At 49.4% G+C, this 17,554-nt stretch overlaps 1 protein-coding gene across 3 annotated transcripts in view; it reads right to left on the reverse strand.

Moving 5' to 3' along the window:
- Positions 1–4,069: 4,069 nt before the first annotated feature.
- DUSP29 (dual specificity phosphatase 29) overlaps positions 4,070–17,554 on the reverse strand; it is a 35,946-nt gene continuing 22,461 nt past the window's right edge. For 2 of the 3 annotated variants that reach the window (XM_072756293.1, XM_026005067.2), the window contains 2 exons: positions 12,467–12,687; positions 4,070–4,696 (listed from right to left, as the gene is read on the reverse strand). In XM_072756293.1, coding sequence (XP_072612394.1) covers positions 4,455–4,696; positions 12,467–12,687 — 463 coding nt within the window. In that variant the 3' untranslated portion in view covers positions 4,070–4,454. Of the gene's footprint in view, positions 4,697–11,791; positions 12,067–12,466; positions 12,688–17,554 lie in introns of those variants that run through there. The other variant, XM_072756294.1, reaches the window with a different exon arrangement.

The raw sequence follows: 17,554 nt of genomic DNA on the forward strand, positions 1-17,554 counted from the left end.
CTGTTGTGAATGAGTTGATTGGATGTTTTCTTTAGAGTCTAAAGTTCATACCCCCCCAAAAAAAGTGTTTACAAACATTATGGCATTTGGGGAAGGTTCTGTCTGTTAAAACATTTTATTACTCAAACTCCAAGCCTAGAAATAAATGCTTGACTTGGTACCCATGTGAAACTGGCCCGCTAAGCTCTCAGCGTGTCTGAGTGGGTGCTTACAACTCTCCCGTCACTTCTTTCATACGTCTTGGAGGGAAAGCATTGCCTTTCCATAAGTGGTTTAACACAAGCAAAGCAAGTGTAGAGACCTAGGACACAAACTTTAAGGAGACTCAGACTAAAACTGAAAAGGCAGGCCGGGTGCACACACCCCGGGATCACAGGCTCTTGCAGACGGGGGATGCCCGCTGGTGTTTGGCCTGGTGCTCTCACCCTTCCTCCAGTTCTTTCGTGCTTACAGAGCATCCTGGGCTGAGTGGCAAGACCATGGATAATAACAAAAGACCAAGTCTTTTGGTTCTTTCCTTCTACAAATACAGCCAGTGGATGAACATCTGTAGTGGCTGAGGGAGAGCTTACAGGAAGAGCCTTCTGCAAGGGCTGTCGTCATGAAGGGAAGAAGAGAAACTTGGAGGCGCTGTGCTGGTCACCAAGGGAAACTAACCCTCCTCCAGAGCCGGAGGTGACGGTGTGCCGTCTGTTTGAAACCACAGCTGCCTCAGTGCGGCAGCGACTAGAGTCTTAGCAGCCCAGTGGGTGCCCCTGTCAGGCAAGAGGCTGCCCGAGCCGGGGGGCTGGGGCGGGGGCCTGCTAACAAGCTGATCTGGAAGCTTCCACGGGCTCCATCTTGAAACCTTCCCATAGGTAGTCTCTTCCCTCCTCTGTTGAGGTTCTTTGGGAACGGAGATGTCCCTGTTTTCCCTTTCACAACAGCTTGTTAATCACACCCCATGGTCTGTGTGACACTGGGGTTCCGGCCCCCTGGTCCTCTGGGGAGCTCATGGGCAAGTTCTAGTCACTGCCCCAGACCTGCCAGACCAGCATCTCAGTACAGTCCTGGGGACTTCCTGTGTCATAGGCTCCCAAATGACAGCAGGGGAGCCAGGGACAGGACCTCTGCCAGCCCCCATCTCAGGCATTCATGGGTAGAACAGAAAGGCTCTGGGGAGAGAAACTGCTGATCTGAGGCGGCCTCAGAACACCCCGCACATTCCTTACTTACCCATCCTCACTAGAGAAAGCAATTCCAACCTAAATGTGATGCCAAGGATCCTGGAAAACAGGAACTTGGATTTGTTAGGACTGAAATGGGGTCATTGTTAGGTTGAGATTCATTAACAAGCCAGGTTTTTTAAGCCCAGTAATGTGTTCTTCCCTTTACCTTCTAAGAGTCTTAAGTGGTCATCAGCTGTCGATCATAACTTTTGAATAGTTCGAGCGGTGCCTCCCAGGTGTGAAGGCCTTCCTTGCCGACATTCTATTTTAGAAATAATGATATTGTTATCAGGCTCTCATAAACAGCCCTTTCTCAGGATCCACACGCCCACCCTGTGCAGGAGATGGAGCAGTTGTCTCCAGCGTACAGAGGAGATTGGGCTCAAAGAAGCTAACTTGATTGCTCAAACTCGCTCGGCTAAAATTTGTGAGCTGGAACAAACTCTGTTCTCCAAATGGCAGCTCTTCCTACAACACTGGACTCTGAGAAGGCCCTAAGTTGTCATCACTCTGATTCAAAGGCTTAGCTAGCAAATCCATGATGCTCTAGGAACTGGTAAGTACTATACGAGTACAGTTTACTTGGTTGGTTCAAGCCAGCGTTGTCTCCAACGGTCTACAGTCAAAACTCAAGAGTACCAGTACTGTTAGGTGGGGAAGCAGTACCTTCAACCTCTCTGTGTCCAGGTGCCCATAGTTCCACACTCCTGGCTTTCCTTCTGCCTGTCCCCGCTCCTGGATTTCCCCCTGCCACCCAGGCCCAGCTCTAAACATTGATATTGAAGTGCTCAGGCCTGGGGCTCCTCTTCTCATCTCACCCAGTACTATGGGGAGTCAAACATCACTAATGTACACATAACACCTAGAATTATGTCTGCAGTTGTGAACACTCCTCTAAGCTCCCTCTAGATTCAAGGTCAAGTGACATGGGACACCTTTTGTATGTCTTACAGACCTGATATAATGTCATCTCCAGCCCTCTCCCACATTTCTACCCTAGTCAACCCGGTCTCCATATCCAAGCAAGAAACTGAATCATCTAGATCAAACGAGAATGCTCCCTCCCCTTCGGAAAGGGTGATCCGTCAAGTTTCAGCTCACCCCATCTCAGAGAGGTCTTGTCGGCCCAGTTCACAACTGTTGTCCACCTCAGTACCTGTTTCCCTCATTGCACTTGATTACAACCTGCCGTTTTGTTTTTGCTTTTTGGCATGTGGTAGGTTCTTGGTGAATACTTGACCAAACAATTTACCTCTGAAGACTTGAAATGTTTTTGCAAAAATTTCTGTTCCTACTTTCTTCTCCCTCTGGCTCCCAGGAGCCATCTTGAAGAGATCAGTACTCTGCTTCTGCCATCCTCAGTAGGACTCACAGCCACACAAAGGGGTGGGAGCATATAGAAGGGCGTAGAGAAGCTCAAGAGATTACCAGCATTACATCCTTCCTACATAGTGGACTCATCTAAATGTAAGTATTTATTATTATGTAGTAAATATTACATGTAAAATATATTTCATTAACGTGGAAATATTAATTTCTCTCCGGATATGGGAGATAAATGAGTTTTGAGTGGGTTATTGGGATCCTGTAAGCACCTCTGTGATCCTAGAGCCCCTTTTGGTCTATATCTCTTTCCCAGGAGCCTGAGAATAGCTCTCCTCACACTCCAATCTGAGTGGTCACGAGGACCTGACTTCTCTTGGGCTAAGATGACTCAGAGCAGTCCCAGGAAGCCCGGCACAGCCACAGGGGCCCAGGCCACAAGTCCTCCGGCCCCCGGTACGAAATCAGGGCAGCCCACCTAAAGTCACAGAGTAGCTTTACAAAGCTGCTGAGCCCCTGGACACTCTCTTCCCTCCATGAAGAACTTCATGTGGTTTCCTGCTGCAAACCACAACCAAATTGGACATTGGGCCCCTTTTCATATTTTTCCCACAGGCCTTTGCTTTCTCCAGGCAGTTTTGGTTCCTGGTCCTTGATCCCGGGCATCTCCATCAGCACCTCTCTTTGGGTCCTGTCTAGTTTAGGGCTCCTGGTTCCAGAAGCCATCTACCTGCTTGTTGCCACCTGCTTTTATCTCCTCCAGACTGAAAGTCACACAGGGGCGCCTGGGCGACTCAGTAGGTTCAGCGTCTGCCTTCAGCTCCAGCTATGATCTCAGCAGTCTGGGATCAAGCTCCGCATTGGGCTCCCTGCTTCTCCCTCCACCCTCTGCCCCTCGCCCTGTTTGTACTCTCTCCCTCTCTCTCTCTCTCAAATAAGTAAATAAAATCTTTTTTTTTTTAATAGCTTAAAAAAAAAAAGAATGAAAAATCACACCAAGCCTGGCTTAGCTCTCAGGGGCGGGGAGAGTCCACACCCCAGCTCACCTGCCCTGATCTCCTATTAAACAGCAAACACATTTGCAAACACTTTCCGGTGTGACTGAAAACAAGCCTGTGCTGCTTTGACTAGAATCCAAAGGAAAGGAGCTTCAAGTAGTAGCCTCCTCCTTTTTTCCAAAATTCTAAAGTCAAGCACACTTGTCTGCAATTCCCTGAACTTCTCCGGGTCGAGGCAACTCTGGCGAAGATCCTGAAGAGGCCTGGCTCCTGAGGAGGGTGGAAGCACACACGGCAGGGGCCTCTGCGCAGGGACTCAGGACCCCCACCCCCAGCCCTAATAAAAGGCCTCGCAGAGAGCAGCATCTGTGGGTGGTGACCCATGCCTGGGGATTCCGTGGAAAGGAGGATGTGGGAGCTGCTAAGGAAGTACAGATGCTCCCGAGAGGGGACCCACTAATAAGCTGTGCAAACTCTCCTCTAACACAGCTCCCCAGGGTGCTATTCTGCGAGGCTAGAAAAAAAAAAAAAAAACTTGTATTTTAAAATTATTTTTTAAGAATATAACTTTCAGACAAAGCCAGCACATTTAATCACAGCACAATGCCTACACATTTTCCAATCCTTTTCTGCTTCCATCTTACCAGATTTAAAAAAAAAAAAAAGATAAAAAAATACAGGCGCCTTTGTGCAGAACTGTGTGCTCATCTGTAACCAATTCTGCTGAGTGACTGCTCCATTCGGCTGTGAAGCCAAGTGCTCATCCGGGAGGCAGCCTTGAATCCTCCCTGTTCATCAGCACACACCTGGAGGTTTAAGATGGGAGGAAGTCAAGCTTTGGTTTCACCCTCCCAAGCCACAGGGCAGGGCTCTTTGGGACTTCTTTCTCCGTTCCCGAGTGTCTCCGCGTGCCCTGCAAGAGGCCCTACGGCTCCTCATCAGCCTTCTCACTGTTGTCACTGTGCTCGGCCTGTCGCCTCTGTTGCACCAGCTGCTTGTCCAGTTCCCGGAGCTGCTTCAGAAAGCCCCGGTTGGGTAGGACACAGCGGTTCTTGGCCACTTGTTGAATGGCATCCACCAGGGTCATGTTCTTGTGAATCATCAGGTAGGCCAGGACCAAAGTCGCCGACCGGCTGCGGCCCATGACACAGTGAACCAGGATCTTACCTGAAATGCAGTAGGGAGAAGAGGCACCAAACTATACTAGTCAAAATTGCATTCTTCACCACCATGCACTCTTGGGGGTGGGGACAAATGGCAATTTCCCTTAAGATTATCCTTGATGAAGCAGTAAACATCATTTTTATCAAATTTCAGCCTTTGGTTGCACATCTACTTAATACTCTGTGTGATGAAAAAAAAAAAATACTCTGTGTGATGAGATAGTACATACATACAAAGCACTTTGGCCAAGTACCAACGTAAGATGGTTATCTCAAGAAAAAAACACATGGGAGATTGAGTTGCAAGCTGAATTAGCCACTGTTTCATGGAAATACTGTTTTTAGCTAAAAGAACAAATGACAGAAAAACCATAATAATTCACACGTGGATACTTGGCAGACTTTGTCTCAAAAATGAACAAAGTAAGCCTCTCATTTCAAAGAAAACAACCAATGGCATTCGTTGCCAGTAATAAAATGCAAGCTTTTGAGCAAAAATTAGAATTTTTGAAAACTCATGTCTATTACATTGAGGTTGACAGTTTCCCCATACTTCTAGATTTTTCAGTTAAGATTGGTGGTGATATTAACAAATGTGTCCTTTTGATAATGTATAGTGAAAAGTGTCAACATTTGGAAGATCTACATAACTTAGGAACAAATATTTTCCAAATGACCAATGTGGGATATTACAAAATCATGCATGGATTAAAAAAATCATTCAAAGTGCCAGGCACCCCAACAGAGTATGTCTGAAGTTTATTGATATGGTTTCAGATTCCAGATTGCAGCTCACCTTTAAAAAACTATTACTTGTAAAGTTTTGGTGTAGTATTAAAGAAGAATATTCACAATTATCTGAAATGGCTATTAAAATATCCCTCCCTAAAAAACAAAAATAAAAATATCCCTCCCTTCTCCAACTACATATCTGAATGAGGCTGGATTTTCTTCATATACGTCAACCAAAACAACATATCGCAACAGGTCAAATGCAGAAGCTGATATGAGAATCCAGCTGAATTCTAATAAGCCTCACATTGAAGAGATTTGAGACAAAAAAAAAAAAAAGGCAATATAATGCCCCTCTTCTCCCTAGCTTTATTTTAGAAAATAGAATTTTTCATCAAAGCATGCTATTATTTTAACATGTGATGGGTTTTTAAGTTTTAAATATCCTTAAGTTTTTCAGCTTTTATTTCTTGTAGGGTAAATATGGATAGATATAACCTACACAAACCAAAGCTCTTTGAAGACTTCAATACTTTTTAAGAGTGTCAAAGGGTTCTGAGACTAACGAATTTGAGAACCAGAGATCTTGAAAAATCTCTACAAACAAAAACTCCCTTTGGACTCTACCATAGATAGCGTCACCTGGGCCCAGCTGAGAAGCACGATGTGAAGCAACTTGTGCATCCTTCATGTCTGCATTTGGTGACGCCCTGGAGCCCTGCAGTACACCAATGTGCTTTATCTCATTTTATCCTTAACAGAACCTTCAAGCTTCATTATCATCATCCCTCCTTTATGGATGGGAAACGGGCTCCGAGTGGTGAAATGTCATACCAGAGGTCGCCCATAAAGCAAGTGCCATCACCAGAAATACTTTAAAGCAACTTGTTGAGGCCCTCTGTGTACTGACCACTGGCCTCTGTGCTCTGCAGACAGAGAAAGTGGGAAGATTAAGCTCTCGGCGTGTCCCCACCACTGCCATCCCAGTGGCTGTCCTCTCCTGTCGCCGTGGGATGGCTCAGCTGGGGACGAGATGGCTGGGGCCACTTGCGCTGTGTAACTCGTGACCCCAGGGACGCCTCTATTCCTGCGTCTCGGGCCTGAGGCTCGGAAGGATGACCACAAGGACTCACAGACATCACAGGGCTCGGGGAACACCGGCAGGGTAGGAGAACAGCTTGCTAAAGAACGTTTCTGAGTGGATATGGCTCCCCCGTGTCCCTCCACCTCCAGCCCCTCACCTGGGCCAGGGGATCGCGCCCAGGGCGGTGGTGATGGTCAGCAGCCCAGGCAGCGAGAGAAATCCAGGAGGCCCGACCTCCGGGCACAGGGATCCTCTCTTACCTGCCCCTGCAGGGGAGGCCTGCACCCCTCGCGCAGCAGCAAGGATCCACTCCGGCCTCCCCACACGCACGGCTGGCTCAGAGCGGTGCTTCCTAAGGAGCTCTTCACGTTACCCCCATTTGTTTCCCGGAGCCTGACAGCGGACCAGGCGGCCCTCCGTCCACCGGCCCCTGGCTGGGCCGCCTTCTCCCGCGCCCTCGGCCTGAAGGGAGGCGAGAAGCAGCCGCGGCCTGGGGGGGACGCGCTCTGGCCCGGAACGTGCCTCCGGCCTTCCCATCCCCGCAGACTGTTCCGGAGGCCGCTGGGCCCCTCGCCAGCTCTGCTGATAACTAAAGCGTTTCTTCCTCTCCTGGCCAAAAGGGTAATTCTTTCTGTCATGACTAAACGCTCGAAACAGACGAAAGCTGTAGTTCATTAAGTCTTCAGGGAGCCTGAAGTCTGTTAAGCGGGAGGAGGGGAGATGAAGGCCAGAGGGAGCTGGAGGGGCTCGGCCACCAGCCCTTGAGCTTGGTGGGTGTCCCCCGGACGGGCCCTGGCTCGGCCCACCCCAGGGACTCGGGGAGGCTCCCTGTGTGACCCCAGCCGGGCCGGGGCCTGAGCGCTGGCAGCCACGTCCCCCAGCGTTGGCACTTCTAGGCCGATGCCTTGGGCCCAAGCCAGACGCCCAGCTGCTGAGCCACCCGGGGGCCCCTCAGTTCTTTCCTAATCTGTTCATTTTCTTAAAAGGAAAGCTGTTTGCAGCCACTAAATTGACTTGATGGCACACTGATAAGTCTCAGTCTATGTTTCAAAAAAGGTGATTTCAGTGAAACCGTTGCCCTTAGCCTTTACCAAAAGGCGAACTCCCACAATCTCATAAAGAAGACCCATATCAGAACCTCTGCTGCTCCCCAGCTGCATATTGGGCTGTGTGCCCCCAGCAAGCACAACATGCAGTTCGCAGCTGACGCGTCCAGAGCCTCACCTCACCCCCATAGCTTCCACGCGCATTTTCCATATTTCACCGCAGGCCGATCGGCTTGATGCGCTGATGAGGTCGATGGAATCATCATCCTTGCAGAGGGGAGGTGTGAAGAGGTGGGCTGTCCAAGTTGCCCAGCTGGCAAGTGACCAAACCATGACGCCAGCCTGGGCCACCCGATGCCAGACTCGGAGCTCGGACATGCCGCGTGGCTCCCAGGTGTATGGACAGCAGACAGAAGTTCCACCAGGTAACACGAACTTCTACTACATGCAGCACATGCTGATATTTTCAAGTCTTCTCTGTTTTCCTTTTTCTACAGTTTTATTTATTTCTTCATGAGACCCAGAGAAGGAGAGGCAGAGACACAGGCAGAGGAGCCCGATGAGGGACTCGATCCTGGGACCCAGGGTCACGACCTGAGCCGAAGCCAGACGCCCAACTGCCAAGCCACCCAGGTGCCCCAAGATTCTTTTCTAATCTGTTCATTTTCTTAAAGGGAATGCTGTTTGCAGCCACTAAATTGATTTGATGGCACACTGATAAGTCTCAGTCTATGTTTCAAAAATGATGATTTCAGTGAAACAGTTCCCCTTAGCCTTTACCAAAAGGTGAACTCCCACAATCTTATAAAGAAGACCCATATCCAGAATCTCTGCTGCTCCCCAATTGCATATTTTCGCTGGTGACCAAAAGATAGGCCCCTGTCACTCAAATCAGATATACAGGCCAAGCCTGTTAACCCATCAACCCTACCACCACCCACCCTCAACTCAACCCCGCCCCTGCCAGGTGCGTACTCTCACAAGCGACCTCCTTCCTTGGTTTTGGGGGGTCACCCTTTGCCTGTCTCTCCCTCATCTAACCTTCCTCAGCAGCGTGCAAAGGCAGAGTTCCTACTTCTCCCAAAACAGCTCTGGGTGTGTTGGAAGTCATCAGAAAAAGGGGTGCATGTTGTATTTTGAACTGCTAGGGGCAGGACTGTGTGTGCTGCAGTGAGGCGGGGGACCCCTTAAAATACCCTGAGAATCTGGTCTGGTGAAAGCTTAGAAGTACCAGAGAACCAAGCTCCTGCTCAAAAGCAGACTTCTTTTATTCATTCATACCTGCTTTATCCATAATAGATTTTAAGGTGGCTTCAAAAGCAGGCTATGGACCGTTTAAGAAAAAGAAAGAAAGAACAAAAGGAGAGCGGTGATACTAAAAATCCGATCTTTAGAGCCTCACAGTATCTGCCCTGGGATTTCTTAAATTAAAACCACACTGCTTTCACCTCTGAGGATGCCATGCCAGGAGCACTTAAGGCCATCCAAATCGGGTTTCTGTGGCAGTATTTTGTCAGTACTTCTTTCTCTGCTGAAGAATGACACGTTCAGTTGCTTCAGATCTTATAACCAGCTGGAGTGCCTGACCTTTCCTGATTTTTGGTGACCTCTTATACAGTAAAGTCACCGGATGCTCAAAAAAAAAGGGCAAAGGACTCTTCTGGGAGGCCTGAGTGACAGAAGGAATTCCTGCTGGCCTCTGATTAGCTCTGTGACCTGGGCACATCACTTGCCTTCTCTGGGCCTCTGTTTCCCCAGCTCTCAGGCTGGGACACTGGACTAGATTATTTCTGAGACTTTTCAAGAGTGACTAGAGTTGCCTGGGGAGTCCTTTCAGAAGAGATGGGTCAGGGTAGGATAGGGGTAGAGTGGGTCCCTCGGGGCTCACTACAGGCCACAGGAATAGCTCTAACAGCACCACAAAGAAGGCTTTCCAGCAAGAGTAAACAAGACTGGATGTGAGGGGCAGCAGTGGGAAAGAGCGTACACTTGGCTGGAACTAGCCAAGGAAAGAACAGGAAAGACGAGAGAGGGGAGAGAGAGAGAGATGCCTTGCCTTAGGGCCAGACTGTCCATCAACACCTCTTACATCAAGAGTATAATAAGAAACATATGAGGGAGCCTGGCTCTAATATGCTGTAGTAGCGTCCCCTGGATTTCCAGTGAGTGACTAGACATCCTGTGTCCACTGCATGTGTGCATGTGGCATGAAGGCTGAGCATATGCCATCCCCACTGGATGGAATCTGTGACCATGCCATGGCTGGACCAATGAGTATTTTATTTTGTTACTCTGACTACTCAGCATAGGTGACAAACTGACAGCCATTGGGCTTCTTCTGTTTGGCCTTTGCAGCATTTTAAGACATGTTCAGTGTGTTGCCAGCACTTAAAAATTAGGCAATTTCACATTAAAATCCAGGATTGAAGACTTTTCCTGAAAAATTAGCTCTACATTTGCACTGATTCTCACATGACACATGTTGGCTGAGACTGAGTAGCAGCTGCCCCCTTGGAGAGTATAGGGGGCTCTTGACTTGGCTATAGGCACTCCCCACCCACACCCCCACGCCTTCCCCACAGCCCGCTTCATTTGTTTACATTCCCCGCCAGGTTCTGTAGGGTTTGCATTTGATTTGAGCCCCAGACTTGTGGATATTCAAGTGCAAAGGGCATCGAGAAGGGACCCCAGCCTCCTCCCTGGCAATGGGGTCCTGTCTTGTTCCCCTTCCCCCAGCCAACTGTCTGGTCCCACACCCCTGCCCACCAATTCTATCCCCTGCACGTTCTCTGGCCTGGGCATATACTTTTCTCCCTTGACCCTTTCTTCTTTTCTAGGTGTTTTTGAACACATGGTCTAATAGTCAGGACATCTCCATATCGGTGTTCTGTGATCTGGCCAGTCCTAAACATGACTGGAGAGCCCCCATTCTTTCCCATTTCAGCAGAGGAGGGAAAGACGCTAAAATGGTGTGCCAGGAACTGGAAACAAGCTGTCATGGGAGTCTATTGTGCGAGTTCAAAGTTGGAATGTCTTTTTTCCTTTTTTTTTTTTTTCCTCTTTTCGGATTGGAAACTTTATTATGATGATGCACACATGCTAGTGTGGTTATGTGTTTCATGGTGCATGACCTCTCTTTATCAAACACATCTGAGAACCCGCTGTGCACCAGGTTCTGTGCTAAGTGCTCCATGTGGGTTGCCGCTGATCCTCATTATAACCTTTCAAGGTAAATATTTTCATCACTAGATGGAGAAAGCAAGGCTTAGAGAAATCACATTGTTAGTAAGTTATATGGCGTGAATTTGAACCCCGCCCTGTCTTCTCCAAAGGCTGCCAGACCCCTTCCATTAAGAGAAAGTTTGAAGATACAGTAATGGCGAAAGAGTACATTAAACAGAAACTGAAGGACTGGGTTGTTGCAGCTTTGTGTTTTTTTCTTGTCAAATACGTTTTTGGTTAACTTCAAATAATCTGAGGAGAATTTTTCCTCATGTTGATGAGTCTGAGTCCCATTGCTTTTTGATACTGCTAAGAAACCCATAATGTGCATAAATGCAAGAGATGGTCCATAAATAACCTCATAGAAGCATGACTTTGAAATGAGGCATCCCCTAATATAAGCACTTTGGTTCTGTGAGGTTGTTTTTTTTTTTTTTCTTTTCATTGTGACATTGCTTTCTGAACCAAAATAATGACAAATTGTTGGTGCCTAGCTGTGGGGCCAGCTAGCTCGGGGACTCAGGCCATGGAGGGATGGCCATCAAGGTCTGGGACTCGACCTATGCCCAGCTACAGCCCGCAAGTTCCTGAGGCAGGCCAGTCAGCCAGTCACTGAGCCTCCTAATCCCAGCCTCTTGTGGCAAGAAAGGCTTTCAGTAACTGGACACACTGAATTGTGCAATGGCCCCAGAAAGGCGTATGACACATGGGCCTAAAGTCAGAGCACAGATTAGGGAGTTGAAGTTCCTTTGGCCTCTATGAAATGCCCCTGAAACACCCCCTTGCAGCAATAACTGCACACTGTTTTACACCAATGCAGACCTAAGCCATGCCCTTCTCTCCAAAAGAGCCTTGTAGCCTTTACCCAGATTAGACCAGCTAACACTGCATTTTGAGTGCAAGGACTAGCCCTGTGACTTTAAAAATGGATAATTAGCCTTGGGAAATTTGGACATCACAGATGCAAAACTCAGATTCTCAAATATAGTTCGCCCTTCAGAAGGCTAGGTTGTCAGCTTTCTCTAGGAGGCCTCACTGGACTGTGTGTATGTGGGGGGCAGGGGTGGGTGCAGAGGCAGGGTTCGAGGAGGCCGCGGGTTCGGTTGGCTGGCCGGAGATTCCGAAGTCTCTCCATGGATTCCCAGTCAAGTCAGCTCCCTGAAGGTTTTCTGGCACTGAAGCCCCTAGCGGTTAGGCAGGTCTGGGCCCAGGCACAATTAGCGTCTGGGCTGCAGTCCCAGCTTTGAGGCCATCCAGACGGCCCTGCTGTTCCGAGGATCGCTGATGAGCCTTAAGGAATTGGGATTCAGGCCAAAGGCCTTTCCTCTGAACCCTCCCGATCCCCACTCCCCACAGCGGCAGCCGGGGGCCCGGACCCCAGGAGCAGCGCGTTCTGTGTGGCTCCCAGCCTCCTGGGGCTCACGGTCCCAGCAGAACCAGCGGGGAAGGTGCACAGATCCCCGCTCGGGCCAAGGTGAGGGGCGGGGCCAAGACGGGGGCGGGGCCTCGTGGGGCGGGGCGGGGCCAAGACGGGGGCGGGGCCTCGGGTGGCGGGGGCGGGGCCTCGTGTGGTGGGGCGGGGCCAAGACGGGGGCGGGGCCTCGGGTGGCAGGGGCGGGGCCTCGTGGGGCGGGGCGGGGCCTCAGGCGGCTGCTTGGGGCTGCACTCCCAGGGGTGGCGGGTCTCTTACTGTGGTCGCGGCTGAGCGCGGCGTCGATGAAGGCGGCCGCCGGGTAGAAGAAGACGCTGAGGTCGAAGGTGGGCACGTCGTCGGCCTCCACGCCGTGGTATTCGATGGCCATGTCCCGGTAGTAGTCGGGCCCAGTGTCCACGTTCCAGCGGCCGTGGGCGGCGTTGAGCACGTGCGTGAAGCCCGCCTTCTGCAGCCCGTAGCGGTCCAGTGCGGTCGCCCTGGGCGGGGGGAGGAGGGGGGGCTGGTTGGCCGGGTGCTGCCTTGGCCTGGATCTGGGGGGGACGCGGCAGCTGCCCTGCCCCGGGTTTCTTTCTTTCTTTTTTTTTTTTTTTAAGGTTTTATTTATTTATTCATGAGAGACAGAAACACAGGACAGAGGGAGGAGCAGGCTCCATGCAGGGAGCCTGATATGGGATTTGATCCAGGGTCTCAAGATCACGCCCTGAGCCAAAGGCAGATGCTCAACCACTGAACCACCCAGGCGTCCCTCTGCCCCAGGTTTCCGCCATCAGTTCCCAGGTAAGGCCTGGTCACCGAAATGAAGGCTTTCCCTAGTCCGGGGCCCTGCTCTTCCCGAGCTCCTGGTGCCGCCACTTTGAGAAGCGAAGAGGATGGAGCGTGCGGGAGGTGAGCTACCCAACGGCCCATTCATCCTCCCATAGTTCACCAAAGACAGAACCCTTGGTGCTAGACACTATCACTAGCCAAATCCCCTAAAAAGTCACAGAGTTACCCGTTCATCTCACCTTTATTTTTTTAAGATTTTATTTATTTATTCATGAGAGAGAGAGAGAGAGGCAGAGACACAGGCAGAGGGAGAAGCAGGCTCCATGCAGGGAGCCCAACGTGGGACTCAATCCCGGGTCTCCAGGATCACGCCCTGGGCTGAAGGCGGCCCTAAACTGCTGAGCCACCTGGGCTGCCCTCATCTCAGCTTTAAAGTAGGCCTCTCCTCTGAACCTTCCAGATATTTATAGGGGTTGGGGGGTTGGGGCTCAGATGAATGCTTTAAGATGCCATTTCAGGGATCCCCGGGTGGCTCAGCGGTTTAGCACCTGCCTTTGGCCCAGAGCGGGATCCTGGAGTCCCGGGATCGAGTCCCACATCGAGCTCCCAGCATGGAGCCTGCTTCTCCCTCTGCCTGTGTCTCTGCCTCTCTCTCTCTCTCTCTCTCTCTCTATCATAAATAAATAAATAAATAATCTTTAAGATGCCATTTCAGTGCAAGGATTTGATGGAGATGGGCAAAATTCTTGACGATGTTCACAGGGGTGGTGAACACCATGTAGAACCCCTTGCTTTGATGAGTGAATCCTTGCCTAGTTGGGCAAAGCATTTTTCTGAGGAGAGGTATTTGAGCTGTCTGTTGTTTGAGTTGATGTCAGCGAGTGCCTGGAGCCAACAGTGAAGTTATTTTCTGATTTATAGCCTTATCTTTCTAGGCAAGAATTTCCAGGAACAAAGAATAAAGTCATGTTGAAGAAGGTGGCCTTGGAATATAGGGCAGAGGTAGGCTGTCAGAGGAAGCAGGAGTTATTTCTGTCCAGAGGGGCCAGGGGAGACTGGGGGAGGGCCCTTTGAGTTTGCCTTACTACAAATGTCAGCTCTTGGTGATGGAGGGGAAGAGGAAGGCAAGGGCAAGGAAATAGCACAACCCAAAGGGTGGAGGCTGGAGATAATGAGGGCCTTTCAGGAAACGTTTATTACTTCCCATAATCAATCATTTATCACAAATAATGACTTAGAATCTAGTGTGTGCCAGGCACTGTCCTGGGTGCTGATGATGCCACAGTGAACAGGTCAGTCAAGGTCCCTTGGGAAGCAGGATTCTCACAGGGAGAGCAAATAAACACCAAACAAATAAGATAATTTCAGATGGCAGTAAGAGCTGTGCTGAACGACTGTGGCCCTGCTTTAGGTAAGGTGGTCAGGGAAGGCCTTGCTGGGTGGTAGTATTTATGCTAAGACTGAGGGATGAGGAGCTAGCCAGAGGAAGAGTTGAAGGAAAAATGTTTCATCCAGGTCGAGGATACAGCAAGTGCTGAGAATGCAAACAAGTGTGGCTGTAGTGGCAAGGGGGGTAGTGGTACAAGGGCACATTGGAAAGGTAGGCAGGGGCCGGGTCATGGGAGGCCCTGTGGGCCCACAGGGGAGACCTTGCATCTTACTGTAAGTGTGGTAGAAAGCCCAATGCTACAGAGGATTTTAAGGAAGGGATGAGCATTGTTTATTTTGTAAAATATCAGTCTGTAGATATGTGGAGAGGGAGTAGAGCGGGGAAAAAAATAGAAGCAGGGAGCTCTGTTGGAGGCTGTTGCAGTTGTACAGCCAAGAGAGGAAGCTGCTTGGAGCAGGTGGGGTCACAGCAGGGCTTGCTGATGGATTGCTCAGGGGGCAGGGAGGAGGAAGCTGGTTTGGGCCAGAGCATAGGGTGTGAGAGGAGAGGAAAGATCTGGAGAGGAAGTGTGGGGTTGGATCAGGAAAGTGCTTGGATCTGTATTTGGAGGGCTCAAGGACAGTTGTTTTGTTTTGTTTTTAAGATTTTATTTATTCATTCATGAGAGACACAGAGAGAGAGGCAGGGACACAGACAGAGGGAGAAGCAGGCTCCGTGCAGGGAGCCAGATGTGGGACTCGATCCCGGGACTCCAGGATCATGCCCTGAGCCAAAGGCAGACGCTCAACCACTGAGCCACCCAGGTGTCCCTCAAGGACAGTTTTTGATAGTGTTTGAGGAGGGGTGATCCTAACTAGGTTTTAGGACACCATCACCCCTCAACAGCACAAAGACCAGTTCTACAGCTCAGGACAAAGATGACAAGGGTTCTGGAACCAGAACGATAAGAGGCCAGAAGTGGCATTGTGCTCCAGCTAAGGGCTCATCTCAAGGTCACTGGTAAAAGGATGTAGACAGAGGGACCATACTGAATGCCAACATTGATCAGTATCTTGGGCCAAAAGGAGCCTTGCAGTAGGAAACAAATGCATGGCCCCTTGGCCAAGGGCCACATATCTGTCGCTGGTTTCCTGGTCATGAGAGGAACCACGATGGAGTCCAGTGTTTGGGAAAGAGAGACCCAAACACAGGCATTGAGCTTTTAGAAACATTTGCAAACAGCCCATTGGAACTGAGCCATAGGATGGTGGAGAGTTCCACCAAGCCCCCCAGCTGGTCTTTGGTGCTGCCATCCTGACCATGGACTACATTCTGCTTTCAATATTTCTTCAGAAAGACCTGTTTTTCATTTCTCTTCTTGTCCCAAAGTATGTATACAACAAACATTTTGCTTTTGGGACATAGATCTGCGCTCAATTAAAACCTCTGCTAATGCAGTCCATCTTGCTGAGTAGCAACCAACCTCACTTTGAGGTTGAGCGCAGTGGAAAAATTAAAATTAACTGCCCTTGACAGGAAGTTCTTACCCACCATAAAAACCGTTCTCTCTGAGTTCGGCCACTGGGTTTCAACATAATCAAATGGCAGTTTGAATACATAGCAATTTGCACTTTGCTGCTTTGGAGGTCACCAAGGATCAGGGATCTATGTGACAAGACTTGTTGCATGACACCTCCGCATTCAGGCCACAGAGCTCGTCTTAACTATGTCTGAAGTAGAGAAAAGGGCTTCTGGAGAGGATCAGACCTGGTGGGTGTCTGAGGCCCACTGCAGGTTTTCGGGGTCTCTGTGGCTGCGTGAGCCAGGAAGGGGACGTGGTTTCCTTACACACCACTCTGGGGATTCCCCTAGCTTGATACTCAGACTCCAGGTGAGAGCTCAGAAGAGTGTCCATGGCAGCATGGGAATCTGCAAATAGAGCAAACTCTTCAAACTCTTGGTATACAGCTGCTGTGATGGAGGCAGTTCCCGACTGGCCTAAATGCCTGACTCAGCAGGGACTGGGAGTAGGGTAGGTTAGAGGGTGCTCCCTGACACTGTATGGTTGTTCTCTTAAATGTCAGGTGACTCTTAAATGTCACCTGCTTAGGTGACGTGGGAAAGAGACTAAGAAATGTGCTTCTGCTGAGGAAAAAAGCTCAGGAGAAAAACAGACTTAGGAATTTACCTCTAGAACCTAGATGATGCAGGAGCTTTAGTTTCTGGTTTTTTAATTAAAAAAAAAAAAAAATCCTGGGATCCCTGGGTGGCGCAGCGGTTTGGCGCCTGCCTTTGGCCCAGGGCGCGATCCTGGAGACCCGGGATCGAATCCCACATCGGGCTCTCGGTGCATGGAGCCTGCTTCTCCCTCTGCCTATGTCTCTGCCTCTCTCTCTCTGTGACTATCATAAATAAATAAAAAATTAAAAAAAAATCCTGATGTAAGCAATTTGTTTATTTAAAGAATAATATGTCATCAAAATATGTCAACTAATTATAAAAATAACACATGCTCAGTGCAGAATGTGAAAAACATATTCCCTCACACACACGCACAAATCACCTTCATTTCTACCCCCTAGAGATAAAGTCTTTTTGCTTTTGGATATGAGATTCTCCAGTTGCTTTTCTATGCGTTGATTTATATATCTTATAGAGAGATTTGTTTTTGGGTACAATAGATGTTTGGGGCATGTAAGGGTTTTGAAGGCTTTGACATGGTGATATATTGTAAACACCTTCTTCTGTCAACCTACAGCCTTCAGCAGTGGCGTGCTTTTCCATTCTGTAGGGAAATCCTAATTTCACCTCGCCAAGCTTCTATTTTTGGACATTTGTCTTCTGTCTCTCCCTCTCACTTTAACTCTAGCTCTATCTTTATCTCTCTCCAAAAGGGGGAGTGGTGGGTATTATAAGAAACACTATAAATGAATAACTTTGGGCAGCCCGGGTGGCTCAGCAGTTTACCGCCGCCTTCGGCCCAGGGCCTGATCCTGGAGACCCTGATTGAGTCCCACGTCGTGCTCCTTGCATGGAGCCTGCTTCTCCCTCTGCCTGTGTCTCTGCCTCTCTCTGTGTGTCTCTCATGAATAAATAAAATCTTTAAAAAAAGGGAGAGAAAGATGTACAACGAAATGTTATCAGCGGCTATCCGTGGGTAAGGGGATTCTAGAGAAGTTTTCATTTGTAAATTTTGGTAACGAGTATGT

Source organism: Vulpes vulpes, chromosome 4 (assembly GCF_048418805.1).
Source record: "Vulpes vulpes isolate BD-2025 chromosome 4, VulVul3, whole genome shotgun sequence".
Taxonomy (NCBI): Eukaryota; Metazoa; Chordata; class Mammalia; order Carnivora; family Canidae; genus Vulpes; species Vulpes vulpes.